The 17,690-nt window shown below is 37.0% G+C and overlaps 2 protein-coding genes across 3 annotated transcripts; both read left to right on the top strand.

The window, feature by feature from the left end:
• The first annotated feature begins 953 nt into the window (after positions 1 to 953).
• On the top strand, positions 954 to 5,054 carry LOC141702316 (glutamate receptor 2.7-like). Of its 2 annotated transcripts, none has more exons than XM_074506012.1 (5): positions 954 to 1,566; positions 1,860 to 3,139; positions 3,267 to 3,618; positions 3,699 to 4,090; positions 4,314 to 5,054. In XM_074506012.1, exons 1-5 carry the CDS (start codon positions 1,281 to 1,283, stop codon positions 4,770 to 4,772), a joined length of 2,769 nt encoding a protein of 922 aa, XP_074362113.1. In that variant the 5' UTR covers positions 954 to 1,280; the 3' UTR covers positions 4,773 to 5,054. The 2 variants fall into 2 exon arrangements, with proteins under 2 accessions (XP_074362113.1, XP_074362114.1); XM_074506013.1 differs by having other exon boundaries at positions 956 to 1,566; positions 3,309 to 3,618.
• Positions 5,055 to 7,960: 2,906 nt separating this feature from the next.
• Positions 7,961 to 11,874, top strand: LOC141702320 (glutamate receptor 2.7-like). The gene is made up of 5 exons (XM_074506021.1): positions 7,961 to 8,266; positions 8,630 to 9,930; positions 10,053 to 10,362; positions 10,724 to 11,115; positions 11,336 to 11,874. The coding sequence occupies exons 1-5, from the start codon at positions 7,981 to 7,983 to the stop codon at positions 11,744 to 11,746; spliced, it is 2,700 nt and encodes an 899-aa protein (XP_074362122.1). The 5' UTR covers positions 7,961 to 7,980; the 3' UTR covers positions 11,747 to 11,874.
• The last annotated feature ends 5,816 nt before the right edge of the window (positions 11,875 to 17,690 follow it).

The raw sequence follows: 17,690 nt of genomic DNA, 5'->3' as shown, positions 1-17,690 counted from the left end.
GTTAGCACTTGCATTAATGTTTTATCTTGCGATCTCAGGCAGCACATCTATTGAAAATAAAGAGTCTGATGGATTAGCCTGTCAAACATTCGGGGACATGATGAAAAATAACGAATTTTACGACATTAGCCGAGCATTTGCAGAGACTGAAACTGCAGACTAGATGTTCAGGAAGACCACTCTGTGTTTAAGCAGTACTCAAGGGTCCGTTAGGTCCTGAAGTGAGTACGCAATATGGGCTTATAAGTTATAAGTGAAGTTTGATGATGAGTTTTTTTTTATATAAGTTCTGCAGAACCATATTACATGTTTCATTGTTGTTCATCTATAATTCTCTGAGGTTCTGTTTTATTTAGTTGAAAACACTGCATTCTAACACCACATTGCGTGCTTATGATTTTCTGATCTTCGACATGTGAACCTGTTTGTCAGCACACAGTTGAAGATCAAATAGATGATGGATCTGGCGTGTCAAAAATTTGGGAACATGATCAGCAAGCAGAAGTTTGACCGTCAGTTTGCAGAGGCTGGGGGGTTCAGAGGTTCGTAAAGAGGAATGCGATTACAAGTCCACCTGCTATGTATAAACCAAAAATTGCGACAAAGTTATTATCTATTGATACCTTTTGTGCGCTTTAAAGAATGTTCAAGGACGAAAAAGGTTAATTTTAGTGTGAACAGTCAAAGAGACTTGGATTTCGGGAAGGCATTCATAGCCATTTTCTTATGCATGTCTCCTGCAATGCTGGTCTCAGTTTTATTCTTTTGCAGAATATTCTACTATGAATTTCTTTCCTTGACTAAATTTGTGTGGTCCGTCTTAATGGATCTGATCTCGCTTTCTAGAGACAAATGAACATTTAACTAAAGCTGCATCTTCTCTGTAAGTACCTTGTAACTTGTTAAAAGAACTCCCTCCCACTTGATCAAGTGTTGAACAAGTCATATATACAAACAAACATGTTCAGTTTGTATTACATAATGCATGAATTTCTTTGTTCTCAAGCATTGACCTTTGCCTATATTCAAGTACATCGAAACAAAGAAAGCTAGTAGGTGAGTTGAACACAAGAATTAGTACTGCTGGCGCTTAAGTTGAAAATATTGAATTTTACATGTCATGCATTTCTGTATAAATTGTTCAACAAATTTTCGAATGTTCACAATTATAATTATTCTCGCGGTTCTCCAGAGTCTTATGAGCTCAATCCTTGCTGATCCATGTAAATAATACCGTGATACAGTGAATAAGAATATTGTGCAGCAAACTAGTACTAAAAATGTGTTCCCAATGCCATGGCAAAGCTTCGAAATTCTTTTGTTTATGTTTCCTACTACCTTTCTTCTTTCTTGTATTTCTGTCCTATGGATCATCTACGGCTGCAGCCAGCGGCAAAAGCACTACAAGTATTGGTGTAGTCATCGATGAGGAGTCTCGAGTTGGTAAAGAACAGAAAATAGCCATTAAAATTGCAGTTCAACAGATTAACAACTCTACCAATCACAAACTAACTATTCATTTTCGGAACATCAGTGCTGGCAATCCCCTCCAAGCAGCTACTGCAGGTTAGATCTTTTCTTTCTGTTTCCAATAATATATGATCCAATAATTTAAAATCCTCCTTTTAACACTTTGAATGTTTTAGAAAGCTGGTACTTGTTCGGTCCTCTAAACATCTAACTACCTGATTATGTGAATATTTCTCCATTAGTGGTGAGGAATTAGGAGTAGGCCATAAATCGAGATATGTTTGTTAAATGTGTGGATGTCATATGTGCGCGTTTGAATATGGCCTGAGATTATGTCGATAACATATATGTATGTGTGCTAATAAACTTCATAATGATATGTGTTGCAGCTGACCAATTGATTAAAGTTGAGAAAGTCCAAGTACTTATAGGATCACAGGCATGGCAGGAAGCTGCTATAGTTGCTGATGTTGGAAATCGGGCTCAAGTGCCTGTAATCTCACTTGCAGCCTCTTCAGTTTCACCAAAATTAACACATGTAAGATGGCCTTTTCTGGTACAAATGGCTAGCAACAGCTCCAAAGAGATGGAAAGTGTCGCGGCCATTGTGCATTCCTACAATTGGAAAAAAGTCGTCGTTATTTATGAAGATGACGCCTATGGTGATCCTGGAGCGCTAGCTCTACTATCCAAAGCACTTGTAGATAAGGGTTCTGACATTGAATATTGTTCAGTCCTTCCATTATATACTTCTTTATCCGATCCTCAAGGGTTTATCGGTGATGAGGTAGCCAAGCTATTGAGTAGAAAATCACGAGTTTTTATAATACTGCAATCGTCGTTAATAATGGCCAAACATCTGGTTAAAGAAGCTAGGAGGATTGGATTAATGGAGAGAGATTCTGTGTGGATAGTTACTGATTCTATTACAAGTGTTTTGGAAAGTGACCCTTTTTTCGTCAAGTCCATGGAAGGTGCTATTGGAACTAAGCCATACTACTCTGAAGAAACTAGTAGTTTCATGGAGCTGAAAGCTCAATTTCTTGAAATTACTAAATCAGATTATCCAGAGGAGGAAAATTTGGTGCCTGGAATTTATGCCTTACGCGCTTATGATAGTATAATGGCCATTTCTCATGCTGTGACAAAGTTGGGCAGTGATGAAAATACAACGGCAAAAACTCTGTTAAAAGGCATTCTGTCAAGTAAATTTCTAGGCTTGAGTGGGAATATTAGTTTTCGAGATGGAAGTTTATTGGATTCTTCCAATTTAAGAATCATAAATGTTGTTGGAAGTATTTACAAAGATCTTGGATTTTGGTCATCAGAAGGATTCTTGAAAACTATTGATCAAGTCAAGGGAGGTGCTCATAACATGAAGAAATTGGGCAGTGTGGTGAATTGGCCAGGTAATTTGACCCGAGATCCGAAAGGCTGGATAATGCCTAGTGATAAAAAGAAAATGAGGATTGCAGTTCCTGCAATGACTGTTTATCCAAATTTTGTGGAAGTTGTAAATGTTTCGGATAGTGTGCATAATATTTCTGGATTTTGCATCGATCTCTTTAAGGAGGTTGTAAATTTTTTGAAGAAGGATTATCCGTTACCTTACGAGTTTTTCCCATTCTATGGAAGCTATGATGAGCTGGTCATTAGTGTCAGCAATGAGGTAATTAATATAAGTAATGAGTTGCTATTTTCTTTATCATGAATAATTTTGTCCAAGTACAGACGAAAAAGATAGCAGTCTTATTTGAAAAGTATCAGTTAGCAATTTGCCTTGCTCTTGTTGACAGTTTTGTTTTGTTTTGTCATCTGTCAAACCAAAAATCTGGAAGACTTATGATGCTGTGGTGGGGGATGTAACAATAGTAGAACGTCGAGCTAAACTCGTGGAGTTCACACAGCCATTTGCTGAATCTGGCTTGTCAATGATGGTCCAGTACAAACATAAACCTACCAGAGCTTGGTTGTTTCTAAAACCTTTCAGTCTCAGTATGTGGCTAGCAACACTTGGGATTTTGCTCTACACTATGTTCATTGTCTGGTTCTTCGAACGTGAATCAAATCCAGATTTCAAAGGGCCGCGTCATGATCAGCTTGGCACGGTTATGTGGTTCACTTTTTCAAGTCTGTTCTTTGCACACAGTGAGTACCTTGTTCAATTTCATGTTACTATTAATTTGTACAACACAACTTTTATTTTGTATTAAATTGAATTTTTTCAGAAGAAAAGGTTTACAGCAACTATACGAAAATGGTGATTGTGGTGTGGCTGTTTGTTGTACTGGTTCTTACTTCCAGTTACACAGCTAGTCTGAGTTCAATGCTTACAGTCGAAATGCTTGAGCCAAAGGTAGAAGATATAGAGTGGTTAAGGAATACAAATGCAACAGTTGGCTGTGATGGTGGTTCATTTGTTAGAGATTACTTGAGAAATGTGTTGAAACTTGAGAACATAAAGTACATGGCTAACCAATTTGATTATACTTCTGAATTCGACAAGGGGGGCATTTCAGCATCATTCATTGAGCTCCCATACCAAAGATTTTTCCTAAAAGATAACTGCAATCACTTCACTACTGTTGGACCTTCCTTCAGATTCGGAGGATTTGCATTTGTAAGTGATTACTTCTCTAGCTCTCTTCCTTTTCGTTTTGATTACTTTAACAAATTTCCGCCCTAAAAGATCAGACACGAGCACAGATATTAAAATTTGTTTTCGGGCTCATCCCAAAATGCCTCATAATAATGGAGTTAATGGCTGCTTATATGCTAGCAAATGACGTGGGACAACTCCTAACACACGGATAATAAAATTTGAGAATGTTCCATGCATGCAGGTTTTCCAAAAGGGCTCTCCAATAGCTAAAGATGTATCAGAAGCCATTCTAAACATCACAGAAACTGGTACTCTTAAACGCTTGGAAACGACGTGGTTTCCTCCAGTAACTAACTGTTCTGTTTCGAAAAACACTGGTAGCCTCACCATAGAGAGCTTCTGGGGAATGTATCTCATCTCTGGTGCCACTTCTACAATCTGCATTTTACTTTTCATAGCCAAAATTGTATTCCTCCGGAAAAACAAAGATCGAAACCTGAGAAACGGAGGAGCTGGTGACATCCCAGGTGAAGGGGGGGATTTGAGAAAGGCCATTGCAGTTGTAAGGTACACTTACAAAACTAACAATAGAATATCTCCGATAAGAGCAACATCCTTTTACCAAAGAGAAGATATTGGCTCATCGAGGTGGAAAGTGATGAGTCCTTCTGAGGCTCTAGAGCATGGAATTCAACTATAGCTGCAATTCAAAGCTCAGGTGTGAGCCCATCTGGTTTATCAAGTGCGCAGTAGAAAGGTAGCGGTTGCTGGCTACTACTATAAGAAAAAAAAAGTTGAGCACATTTGTCTAGCTCAACTGACAACTAAATTTTACTATGAAATCTCGTTTGTACTTTGTATAGTTAATCGCTGACAAATGTGATGTCAAAAAGCCTGATTCAGTTGTAGTGTCTCTGGAAATATGAGAAAACAAATGGAGCAAGTATATACAAGTTATTGTGCATGTAAATAAAATACTTTTATTTTTTTTTTAAAAGTTGCATATAAGTTTTTACTTATACGAGAAGTTCTTAGAATGACAATGGTGAGAACTTGTGATTTTTTTGGTTAAAAATGGTGATTTTATAAAATTTGAAATTTTTAGTTTGCAATAAATATCAATTTACCGAATTTGAAATTTCAAATTTTCAAAATATTATCAATTTTAACAATAAAAATTATTATTTCTCATGTTTCTTATTTTAAGAAATTCTGATTTTAATGACCTTTTAAGTCTAAATGTTTGCACAAATTAATAACCTTTATTAATAAGAAACCTCCTTTCAAATGATACTTGGTTTCACTTATTTTTTGTACCACCACCTTTTGGTTTCACTTTTCATTATTCATGTTATAACTCTAACTCTAATTGTCTTATTATTCTTTTTGAATCCTATATGACTTATAATTCTATATATATATATATATATTATTTTTACCCGTTTTTCTTTATTAATAATTTTTTTAAGTGATACTTTATTTTTTACTTATTTTTTGGTTCTATCACCTTTTGTTTTTTTGTTTTTATGATTCATGGTATAACTCTATGTGTAATATTTTTATTCTTTTTCATTCCTATATGACTTATAATTCTATATGTATTATTTTTACCCATTTTTCAAACATATTCACTTATTTTTTAGTTCCACAACCTTTGGGTTTCACCTTTTATAACTCCAAGTGTATTATTTTTATCCCTTTTTATTCGTATATGACTTATAATTGTATATATATTATTTTTACTCATTTTTAAATTTTTTATAAGCCATAATTTTTTATTATTTTTATAGGTTTGAATCCTATTTTTACTTATATTTTAAAATAAATAAATTCATAAATTGGCTCAACTAAATAGGTTCTGAGAAATATAAACCACGACAAAGTAAATAGGCCATGTGTTTAAATTGAAATTTTTTAATTTGTTGGTAGAATTACATTTTAATAAAATGGCATGAATATTATAAAAGTTGTATTTTGGTTTCACCACTAAAAAATAATAAAATTGTTCAAACCGTAATATGATTACAATTCTATTTTCGTAGAACTCCAGATTATTTCTTGATATGGTACTTGGTTTCATCTTAGTACAGTTACGCCGTATTTTGGTTCCACCTCTATAGTTCTCTTTCATGTAGAGTTTTTGTTTTTTTTAACAAAATATATATTAGAATTATATTATAACTACGATATTTCTATTTTTCGTAGAATTCTTTTTTATTTTTTATTAAAATAATAATTTGGAATCATTTAAACAGTGTTATTATTAATTAATAAGGAAATCATCTTTTAAGGGATACTTTGGTTTCAACTCTTTTCGGTTTTACGAACTTTTGGTTTCACCTTTTTTTTAAATCTTGTTATAACTCTAAATATACCATTTTTATTCTTTTTTTATTCATATATGACTTATAATTCTATACGTAATACTTTACCCATTTTTTTATTCTTATATATTACATATTTATATTTTTTTTATATAAACAAAATCGTATATACATTGTAATTTCTAGATTCATACATACAGAATGCTATTTTAGCACCAATTGCAAATTTGTACATACATAATGAATATTTTATCAGAAAAAATTATGCAATCACAAACTATAAAAAAACACAAATTCAGCTAAGAATAAAAATTTTAATATGCAATTATTTAGTGCCGTTGATTTAATTTTTTGTTAAATTATCCATCAATCGTGTCGCGACTAAAGTTTTGATGTAAAATATTAGTTATGTCTTTTTGAACAATAGATACATAATTACGTTGAGTTTATTGTTATAATAAGATTTGAATTAATGAAAGCTACATATAATTTAAAAATAAAAATTACAATAATCGTACAATTTTATTTATTATATATTTTAATAAAAAAATTAAAATAAATTTTTATAATCATTATTAAATATTGATATTTTGAACTCGGGCCGTGCAAAGCACGGGTTATCTACTAGGATAACTAAATGTCCCTATGATTTAAAAATGTCTTTTTTTTTCTCCATTTTTGTGTCCATGAAGTACTGAATAGGTATTTTTTTGTTCTTGAACTGTTCCATTTATATCATTTTTTCCTGGTTCAAATGTTAAAAAATACGTTTTGTAACTCAGTCAGAAGGGAACATTTTTCAAATATATGGGTACATAAGTATATTTGTTCGAATTTTAATATTTTAAATGTGATTAAGCCTCTATAAATTCATCACTATAGTTTAATTCTTCAAAACTTATGATATGTTGTGTGTTTATTTTCGTTATCAAATTAAGCTTACATAATCTTAAACATGTTTTTTTTAATCTGGAAGCTTCGTAATCACCATAATTAAAATTTCAACCTGCTTAAAACGTACAAAATCAAGGGTTGAGCGAGTCATGCAAGCAAACATATAATTTATTTAATGCAAGGGAATTCTTTGACCCACAAGTTCATTGACTCTTGTGTGCATAATAATTCATTCCAGCAAGTCAAGTCAAGCATGTTACTTGTTTAGCCTAGTCCAGTGACGAACTAGATGACTAATTTGACACAAAAATCACTAATTAAGTTTAAGCACATAGAGGGTTACAGTATTTTTGACCAACTTTTTTCTTAATATACTTAAAAAAACATATAAAATGGGACGGGAGAGTATCAAGCAAGAGATAGAGTTAAACCTCAATGAAATAATAATTGATAAAATAATAATCTCGTTAAAATAATATTTTTTTCCGGTTCTAAAATAATGGATACCGTGTATTTTACTTTCGGTAAAGTAATAAACTAACTAAAGTAATATTTTTTTTGGTGCCGACCCTATTACTTTAAATAGCTTTAACTATAACAAACACGTGCTGTCGAGAATTATATATATTTCAATATTTCAATCAATTAGCAACAATAAAAATAATGATGTTCTTCAAACCTGATGCGAAAATGCATGCTCAAGACCTTGGGAAATCTTCAAGACCCTCGTGTTTATTGTGTCTACTGACAATATTCTTCCTCTCATTTATGTCTTATGGTTCAACTACAGCTGCTGCAGACAACAAGAGTACTACGATTATCGGTGTAGTCATTGATGAGGCCTCTCGAGTTGGTAAAGAACACAAAACAGCCATGAAAATTGCAGTTCAGAAGTTTAACAACTCTTCAGATCACAAACTAATACTTCATTTCCGGAATATAGCTGCTGGTGATCCCTTTAGAGCAGCTACTGCAGGTTAGATTTCTTCGCTTCATGCTTGTTTTTCGATCTGTTCAATAAATTTGGGTCTGTAGGCCTCCAGTCTGAATGTTTTCAGTGATATGTATGTTAATACTTAATACCAATCTTACTAAAAAGTGGACTTGAAATTAACTAGTGATTCAAAAATTATCAAATTTTGTACTAATTAAAAATCAAATCATAGGAGTGCCTAGCATTCAAATTTTAGAAAGCAAGGTTATTTTAGCCATAAGGCCAAGTGACCAATCTTCGAAAAATTATGAGGTTTTAAGTTGAGATGATATATAAAATATGTAACACACGCATGTTAAGTAACCGGTCACTGTTAAATACTATTCGTGTTCTTATGTATTGTAGCTGACCAGTTGATTAAAGTTGAGAAAGTCCAAGTACTTGTCGTTGGCGGATCACAGGCATGGGAAGAAGCTGCTCTAGTTGCTGATGTTGGAAACCGGGCTCAAGTGGCAGTTACTTCACTTGCAGCTTCGGCTATTTCACCAAAACTAACACATGTAAAGTGGCCTTTTCTAATACAAATGACTAGCAACAGCTCCAAAGAGATGGAAAGTGTTGCAGCCATTGTTCATTCCTACAACTGGAGAAAAGTCATAGTTATTTATGAAGATGACACCTACGGTGATCCTGGAACACTAGCTGTCCTATCACAGGCGCTTATTGACAAGGGTTCGGAAATTGAATATCGTTTAGTCCTTCCACCATATTCTTCGTTATCTGACCCCCAAGGATTTATTGGTGACGAGGTAGTGGAGTTGCTGAGTAAAAAATCTCGAGTTTATATATTACTGAAATCCTCTGTAACAATGGCCAAACATCTGTTTAGAGAAGCTAAGAGGATTGGATTAATGGGGACTGATTCTGTCTGGATTATTACAGATTCAATTACGAGTGTTTTGGATTCTAGTGAACCTTCTTTTGTCATGTCAATGGGAGGTGCTATAGGAACCAGGTCATATTACTCTGAAGAAACTAGTAGTTTTAAGGAGTTGAAAACTCAATTTCGTGAAATTATGAAATCAGATTCTCCCGAGGAGGATAATTTGGTGCCTGGAGTTCATGCCTTGCGTGCGTATGATAGTATTATGGCCATTTCTCAGGCTGTGACAAGACTAGGGAGTCATGAAAATACTACTTCAGAAAAATTGGTAAAAGGAATTCTGTCAAGTGACTTTCGAGGTCTGAGTGGGAATATAAGATTTCGTGATGGAAGTTTATTGGATTCTTCCAATATAGGAATTATAAATGTTGTAGGAAAGAGTTATAAAGAGCTTGGCTTCTGGTCACCAGAATTCGGTTTCTTAGAAGATGTTGATCAAGTTCATGGGGGTTCTAGTAGCATGAAAACATTAAGAAGTGTGGTGAATTGGCCTGGTCATTTGACCCGAGATCCAAAAGGATGGATAATGCCTAGTAATGCAAAGCCAATGAGGATTGGAGTTCCTGGAAAGACAAGTTTTCATCAGATTGTAAGTGTTGATAATTTAGATCACGTGAATCGTTATTCTGGATTCAGCATTGATGTCTTTTATAAGGTTGTCGATTATTTGGAGAAGAACTACTATGCTTTTCCTTATGAGTTTATCCCCTTCAATGGAACCTATGATGAGCTAGTCTTCAATGTTACAGATCAGAGCTATGAGGTAATATGAGCTTATTTTGACAAATTGAGTTTCTCATTTTGATATTTTTTTAGCCTTAATAACTTCTTTCGGTGGTAACTTACTTTGGTTTTGCTTTATGAATCAAACCAAATTTTTTGCAGAATTTCGATGCTGCTGTGGGGGATATAACTATAATGGCAAATCGATCAAAATACGTGGAGTTCACTCAACCGTATGCTGATTCTGGCTTGTCAATGATGGTTCAGTACAAACATGAACCTACCAAAGCTTGGTTGTTTCTAAAACCTTTCAGTGGCAGCATGTGGCTAGGGACAGTTAGCATTTTGCTCTACACCATGTTCATCGTTTGGTTCTTCGAACATAAATCAAATCCAGATTTCAAAGGAACTTTTGAAGATCAGCTCGGAACTGCATTTTGGTTCACTTTTTCAACTTTGTTCTTTTCACACAGTAAGTACTTATCTATCCCAAGTCTACAGAACTAATTAGTCCCTGATGTCTATTACAGATGTTTGGCCTTTTAGCATAATCTATTAGAGCATACTATACTTAAAATGAAATCTAGCCATATGCTAAATCTAGCATATGACTAGATTTAGATGGATCTAGCCATCATGAAAGAAATCTAGCCAAGTTCTTTCATGTATCACTTTGAATCATTAACCAGTACCACTATGGTCTTTCTTCGTTCTTCTGCAAAATTAACTTAGAACTAGAACACGAGAGCCCAAGTTGTCATGTATCAAGTCTATCCCCAAAAATTTACAGTTAAATGCAAATAGTACTTATTTTTGGAGCCAAAACTATGCAGGGGAGAAGGTTTACAGCAACTTTACAAAAGTGGTGGTTGCGGTGTGGTTGTTTGTTGTATTAATTCTCACCTCCAGTTACACAGCTAGTCTGAGCTCGATGCTGACAATTCAAAGACTTGAGCCAAAGGTAAAAGATATAGAGTGGTTGAGGAAAACAAATGCATCAGTTGGTGTTGATGGTGATTCATTTGTTAAAGATTACTTGACAAATGTATTGGGACTTCAAAACATAAAAGGCATCGATAGCCAATTTGAGTATCATTCTGATTTCGACAGAGGAGATATCTCAGCATTGTTTCTTGAGCTCCCGTATCAAAAAGTTTTCATGCAAGAGTACTGTAATCAATATACGCTTGTTGGACCTACCTACAGATTCGGAGGACTGGGATTTGTAAGTTTTTTTTTGATAATTAATCACACACGCACACACCAGGAGTACCTCGAGCAAGGTGGACATAGCTCAACCACCGCACCAACACTTTATCAGTTCTCTGACATTTTGTTTCTACTACTTTAACAAAGATTAGCTTTTCGAAAAATCTCACAGGAACACGAAAGTCTTTAATCTTTATACTCTGAAAAATAATATTTCGTGCTATGCATGCATGCAGGTTTTTCAGAAAGGATCTCCCATAGCTAGAGATGTATCCGAGGCCATTTTGATTATCTCCGAAAACGGTGTTCTTGAAGGCTTGGAAAAAAAATGGTTCCCATCATCAACAAACTGTTCTGCTATAACGAACACCGATAACCTCACCATCGAGAGCTTCTGGGGAATATATCTGATCTCTGGTGTCACCTCTACGGCATGCCTTCTCATTTTCATCGCAAAGCTACTAGTCTTTCGAAAGAAAAAAGTTCTAAGTGAGATTACTCGAGAAACTGGTGGCATTTTAGCTGAAGAGGGATATTGGAGAAAGGCTATTGCACTTGTAAGGTATCTAAAATATGTCCAGAACAACAAAATTTCTCCCGTAACAGTGTCTCCAACAATGTCGATGTTAGCTATAACGGTCGCCTAGGATAATTGTTCGACTATATTTTAATCAAACTCCATTTATTTATTTGGGAATTTCTATTTGGGTGGGAGAACGCCAAAAAGTGTGGTGTGCATGATATATGGACATGCAAACCCTAAATTTAAGAATTAATCTCATCTCGCCAATTTAATCAAATTCTTTAATTGATTGAGGGATTATTATTTTTATAAAAATCATGTGTTCGTCCTTTAATATCCACGTCCGTACTTTAATATCCACGTCCTGGATTCACAAAAAAAGAAAACGATAATGTGACGTTAAGGATTTAACTGTAGACTGGTCGAACAAGAAAGGTTTAACTCATCTAATGAACAAAAATTTAGTATAGTTAAGTCCCATGTGAAAAAAAATCACTGGTCAAGGTATTTGTCTCGATTTACAGATTATATGATCAAATTTTTATGTTGAGTTTTTACGTAATTTTACGTATTATTATATACTAGTTGATAACCCGTGTGAAGCACGAGCTGAATTAATTTATTTGAAATAATTTTTTAAAATCATAATAGTATAAGTGTGTTATGGATAAAAAACTAAGGTTATTATTTGCTGGATTTATTACTAAGATTCGGGAGCTCAAGGCCTTTAATGGCTGCTCTCGTGTATCGTAGCTTAATTCTGCCTTTACGAGATGCCTACGTATCTCTGTGAATTAGAGAATCAAGCCAAAAAACGTAGTTCTGATTTGTGGGGTGAGACCCCTTATATAGATGTTGGGAGTCCTTGAATTGGACTTGGTATAGGAGACCTGGTGGGCAAGTCTCATAATCAGAATAGGCTTAGGAGTCCTAGGAAGTAGGAAGCTGATTCCTTATCCTTTCAGGTCCCCTTGAGGCTAATCTATAAGGATTTATATCCTTATCGGGACTCTTCTCAATAGCTGATTTTTTCCTTATTAATTAATTACGAAATTAATTAATAATCAGGGCTTTTGGGCCTTTTTTATTCCACCAGGCCTGATCTGGTCCATCAGGCTTAACCTTTCTGGTCTGAATATCATACATCTTCTTATTGGGCCTAGCAACCCATTAATTATAAAATCAAGACTTATTTATCCCTATCATTTGCCCCCCAACTTTTAGGAAACATTGATTAGGTTTCGCAGAAGTTAAATCTATTCGTTCCCTTACAGGGTTTCATTTTTGCGTAAAGTGTGGAGCGACCTATACATTTACAATGAATCTTCCTTTTATTCAGGAATCATCTTAATTTCCAGGAATTTTTCCCTAATTTTCGGGAATTTTCCTTAATTTTCTGGATTTTTCCCTAATTTACTGGGATTTATCCTTAATTTCTGGATTTTTCCCTAATTTCTGGGATTTATCCTTTAATTTTCTGGATTTATTCCTTATTTCTGAAAATATTAACATTTTTCAGAAAATATTTAAGGAATTTCCTTATTTTTCTGGATTTTTTCCCTAATTTCTTGGATTTATCCTTTAATTTTCTGGATTTATTCCTTATTTCTGAAAATATTTACATTTTTCAGAAAATATTTAAGGAATTTCCTTATTTTTCTGGATTTTTTCCCTAATTTCTGGGATTTATCCTTTAATTTTCTGGATTTATTCCTTATTTCTGAAAATATTAACATTTTTCAGAAAATATTTAAGGAATTTCCTTGGATTTTTTCCCTAATTTCTAATTAAATGATCAGAAAAATAGAACTTTTGCTGCTCAATACATCCTAGGCGTTGTTGATCCACGCCTAGGAGATAGTTTCCTAACAACGTCTAGGAAACTTGCGTCCTGGGCGTTGTTGGAGGCTGATGCTTCCTGGGCGTTGTTGGAGGCTGATGCTTCCTGGGCGTTGTTGATCCACGCCTAGGAGACGGTTTCCTAACAACGTCTAGGAAACTTGCGTCCTGGGCGTTGTTGGAGGCTGATGCATTCATAGATCCTAGACGTCGTGCACCCACGCCTAGGGGACAGTTTTCTAACAACGTCTAGGAAACTTGCGTCCTGGGCGTTGTTGGAGACAGATGCTTCCTGGGCGTTGTTGATCCACGCCTAGGAGCCACACTCCTCACAACGGCTAGGGACAATGCATCCTGGGCGTTGTTGAGGACATATGCTTCCTGGGCGTTGTTGTACCACGCCTAGGAGCCACACTTCTAACAACGGCGTGGGATAATGTACCCTGGGCGTTGTTGAGGCTGTTCGAGCCTTGATTCATTCAATGAACTTTGATTTTAAATCTTTTCAAAATTCAAATCTTATGGGCTTCCCGCCTTTTTCTTAGGCCCAGGCCCGTTTGTGCATCTTTGAGCTCCTCTATATAAGAGGTGGAGTGTGAGTTCATTTCTCACACTTCACTTTCACAAAAATTTCTAAACTTCAACTCTGCAATTAGTCTCTCAAGAATCGCCACCTCCAAGCGATTTCCGGCTTTCTACTCCGCCGCTTTCTGGGCTTATTTTGAAGATTCCGTTTGAATCTTCATCTTCTTCACTTACTTTCAAGAGCTTCCTGGGTTTTTGTCTTCATCCATGGCGGATTCTGATTCATCTCACTCCCATGTCCCCCAAGCTGTTGCCCGTCCCTCTAGGGCCAGCCGAGGTAAAAAATCTCTTGTACATTCCTCAGTTATTTCTCTTAGGGATCTTTTAACCGAATTCGGGCAAGCCTTTCCTAACATGTTACACTTAGATGCATATAATTATCCTTCTAGACTTGGTCCAGATCAAGTAGGTACCATAGCCCGCCTTTTTGGCATTTCTCACCCTTATAGGGCCGAGGCTCCAGGCCCAAATGATAGGGCCTGCTACCCAAAACCTGGGGCCATTCGGGTCTATAAGGAAACCTTCTATGCTGGTTTTCGCCTACCTCCTCATCCTTTTGTTTTTCGCCTTTTGGCTGAGGCCCGAGTCTGTCCGACCCAACTCACACCCAACTCTTGGCGTTTTATTCACTGTTATATGGCCCAATCTCGTAAACACGGTTTTGAGCCAAATGTTTGTGTCTTTCGTTATTTATTTAAATTTGTAAATGCTTCTGAGGACCAAGGATGGGTCAAAATAGTTCATAGATCCTTGGCTCGTTCCTGCTTTATTTCTGGCACCAATCCCGACTCGTATCCAACATGGAAGAGTGAGTGGTTTTATGTATTTCTGGATTCCGAGGAGGGTTGGGACCATTTTTTCAGGCCCAACTTCTCAAAAAGTATAGACGGGTCTTTAAGAGACCTAAAATTGGGGATAGATGAGGATGCGGCCATCAAGGCCATTACTGCTGATAACTTGCACCATTGCGCTCTCATCCTTTCAGAGGGTAATTTGCAAGGTTTAGGTCTAAGTGACCTTGGTCCCGAGGGTATTTCTTTCCCCTTTTTGTTCCATTTTCTCCATTCTCTATTTGTCCTTTTTCTTACGTGCTCGTATTTGCCTGCAGCTAGGGCCGCTTTGGACACGATCTTCAAGAAGCGGGAGGCCCGCGCCGCCAAGGGCTCTGCTGTTGAGACCCACCGCGACAAGCGGGTTAGGATTGGTGATGGCCCTTCAGTCACGGTTCAGGAGGCCGTCCCTACCTTTTTATCCCAGAGGCCTCCTAGCCTTGATGAAGATACATCTCCCTTCACCGTCACTTGGGGCCTTTAGAGGAGGGACACGGTGGTAGGGAGTTCCGAGGCTGCCGCCGTTTGGTCTCAGAGTGTGATCACGCCTCGTGACAGGGCTGAGATCGTAGAGTCTTCTGATGACCTACAGATTGAGCGTCTGGGTGCTCAGGCCGTGGCTTCTGTAAGCCTCTTCCTTTTTTAACTTTTTTTTTTAATTACTTACTGTACTTTGATATGTTCGTGCAGATGAATACCTATCTCCAGGCTGCCCTTCACAATTTGAAGGATGTGAGGACCAGCCTAACTATTGCTGAGAGGGACAGGGATAGGTACCTCAAGGCTTCCGAGGCCAACTTCACTCGTTTCCGTGAGGTAGAGAAGGAGCTGGCGGATGAGAAGGAGAAAGTTCGTAAGCTGGAGCTGGATGCTCAAAGGGCCCGAGCTGAGGTGATAGCTGAGTATAAGGCATCTCAGGACTTTCAGGATGTCCTAAATGCTGAGTACGATGCTAACTTCCCGGAGACCTTTTCTAGCTATTGGGAGCAGATAGTAGAGGAGATTGGGAAGAAGATTCCGGAGGTGACTCTCACTGCCTATCCAGTCCCTGATATTCCTGGGAAAGAGCCTCTTCTTGATGATATCCCTCTTTCTCCTATTCTTGCTTCTTCTGCTGAGGCCGAAGCTGTTTCTCCTCGAGGTGCTGATCCTGTTCCAGTTCCTTCTTCTGCTGTCGATGAAGGAAACATCGATGATGACTTCTTCAAGGATCTTTGAGTATTTTGTTTTTCTTGTTTGGCCCATTGTGGCTTTCTATGTATTGACTTAATCGTATTCAGAACTTATTACCCTTCGGGGCTTATATTTTATATGTTGCTTTTCTTGCCTCTTTCTATTTTGACTTTACAATCTTAATATGCATTTGAATCTTAAACATCCTTGGATTGAAATAATTTCAAACTCTTTAATATGAAGTCTGGTTTTTCAAAACCTTACATAGCATGGGTTCGACCCTAATCAATAATAACTAGACAATGTAAATTCTACTGGAATATAAAATCCTACGCAAGCAAAGCTTCCAGGTGCTTTTAAACCTACTTGTCATAATGACAAGTGAGAATCGTACTTCGCCTATCTTACACGTAGTAAACCTTCAGGTTTTGTGCGTGCCAGGTCCTCGGGACTTCAAAATCATCCATAGTTTCCAGCTTGTAGGTTCCTCTACCCTGAACGCTCTTGACTCTGTACGGCCCTTCCCAATTTGGGGCTAGCTTTCCTTTCTGTCCGACACCAGAAGCCTCTATTTTTCTCAAGACTAGATCACCTTGTTTGAAAAACCTCTCTTTAACCCTTAGGTTGTAGTAGAACGAAGCCTTTTTCTGATACTCTACTATCTTTGCATGTGCCTTATCTCGCACTTCATCAATTAAGTCCAGCGCCAACCTTTGCCCTTCCTCATTTTCCCCAGCATTGAAAGCTTGAATTCTTGGAGAAGAATGTGATATCTCCATGGGAACCACTGCTTCTGCCCCATATGCCAACATGAAGGGAGTTGCTCCAGTCGCGACTCTACAGGTAGTCCTATAGGCCCATAGTATTGGAAGTATCTCATCCACCCAATTATTTCTTGACTTCTCGATCCTCTTCCGTAGTCCATCCAGGATTATCCGATTTGCTACCTCCGCTTGCCCATTGGCTTGCGGGTGAGCCACAGAGGTGAACCATAACTCAATTTCATTTTCTTCACAATACTTCTTGAATTCCTCATTGTTGAATTGTGTTCCATTGTCAGTGACGAGGATACGGGGAATCCCATATCGGCACATAATGTTTTCCCACAGGAATTGTGCAACCTGCTTAGTTGTGATTTTGGCCAAGGGCTTGGCTTCAATCCACTTAGTGAAATAATCAATGGCTACAATCAGAAACTTCCTTTGTGCTGTGGCCATAGGGAAAGGCCCTAGAATATCCATCCCCCACATTACAAAGGGGATTGGGGAGTTGATAGAGGTCAGCATCTCGGGGGGTTGTCTAACAACTGGTGCATGCTTCTGACAGCGATCATACTTCTTCACATATTCTTTGGCATCAGCCATCATTTCTGGCCAATAGAAGCCTAAACGGGTTATCTTATGAGCCAAGGCCCTGCCCCCCAGGTGTTGCCCACAAATACCTTCATGCACTTCCTCAAGAGCCAAGCGTGCCTCATCGGGCCTGAGACACCTTAAGTAAGGAACCACGAAAGATCTTTTATGCAGAATCCCATCTATCAAAGAGTACCTTAGTGCTCGAATAGTTAACTTCCGTGCTTCAGTTGCATCACTTGGCAACCAACCGGTCTCAATATGAGCCTTGATGGGATCAATCCATGAC

The sequence above is a fragment of the Apium graveolens genome, unplaced genomic scaffold (genome assembly GCF_009905375.1).
Source record: "Apium graveolens cultivar Ventura unplaced genomic scaffold, ASM990537v1 ctg487, whole genome shotgun sequence".
Classification (NCBI taxonomy): domain Eukaryota; kingdom Viridiplantae; phylum Streptophyta; class Magnoliopsida; order Apiales; family Apiaceae; genus Apium; species Apium graveolens.
The sequence above is the reverse complement of the archived record's forward strand: the minus strand, read 5'-3'. Positions and strand labels throughout refer to the sequence as shown.

Bases quoted from the DNA above. Each gene is read 5' to 3' on its own strand.
- LOC141702316 (XM_074506012.1), top strand. From the start codon at position 1,281: ATGTGTTCCCAATGCCATGGCAAAGCTTCGAAATTCTTTTGTTTATGT. The intron at 1,567-1,859 runs GTTAGATCTTTT...TATGTGTTGCAG, and splicing joins CCTCCAAGCAGCTACTGCAG to CTGACCAATTGATTAAAGTT. The intron at 4,091-4,313 runs GTAAGTGATTAC...CCATGCATGCAG, and splicing joins GATTCGGAGGATTTGCATTT to GTTTTCCAAAAGGGCTCTCC.
- LOC141702320 (XM_074506021.1), top strand. From the start codon at position 7,981: ATGCATGCTCAAGACCTTGGGAAATCTTCAAGACCCTCGTGTTTATTG. The intron at 8,267-8,629 runs GTTAGATTTCTT...TATGTATTGTAG, and splicing joins CTTTAGAGCAGCTACTGCAG to CTGACCAGTTGATTAAAGTT. The intron at 11,116-11,335 runs GTAAGTTTTTTT...GCATGCATGCAG, and splicing joins GATTCGGAGGACTGGGATTT to GTTTTTCAGAAAGGATCTCC.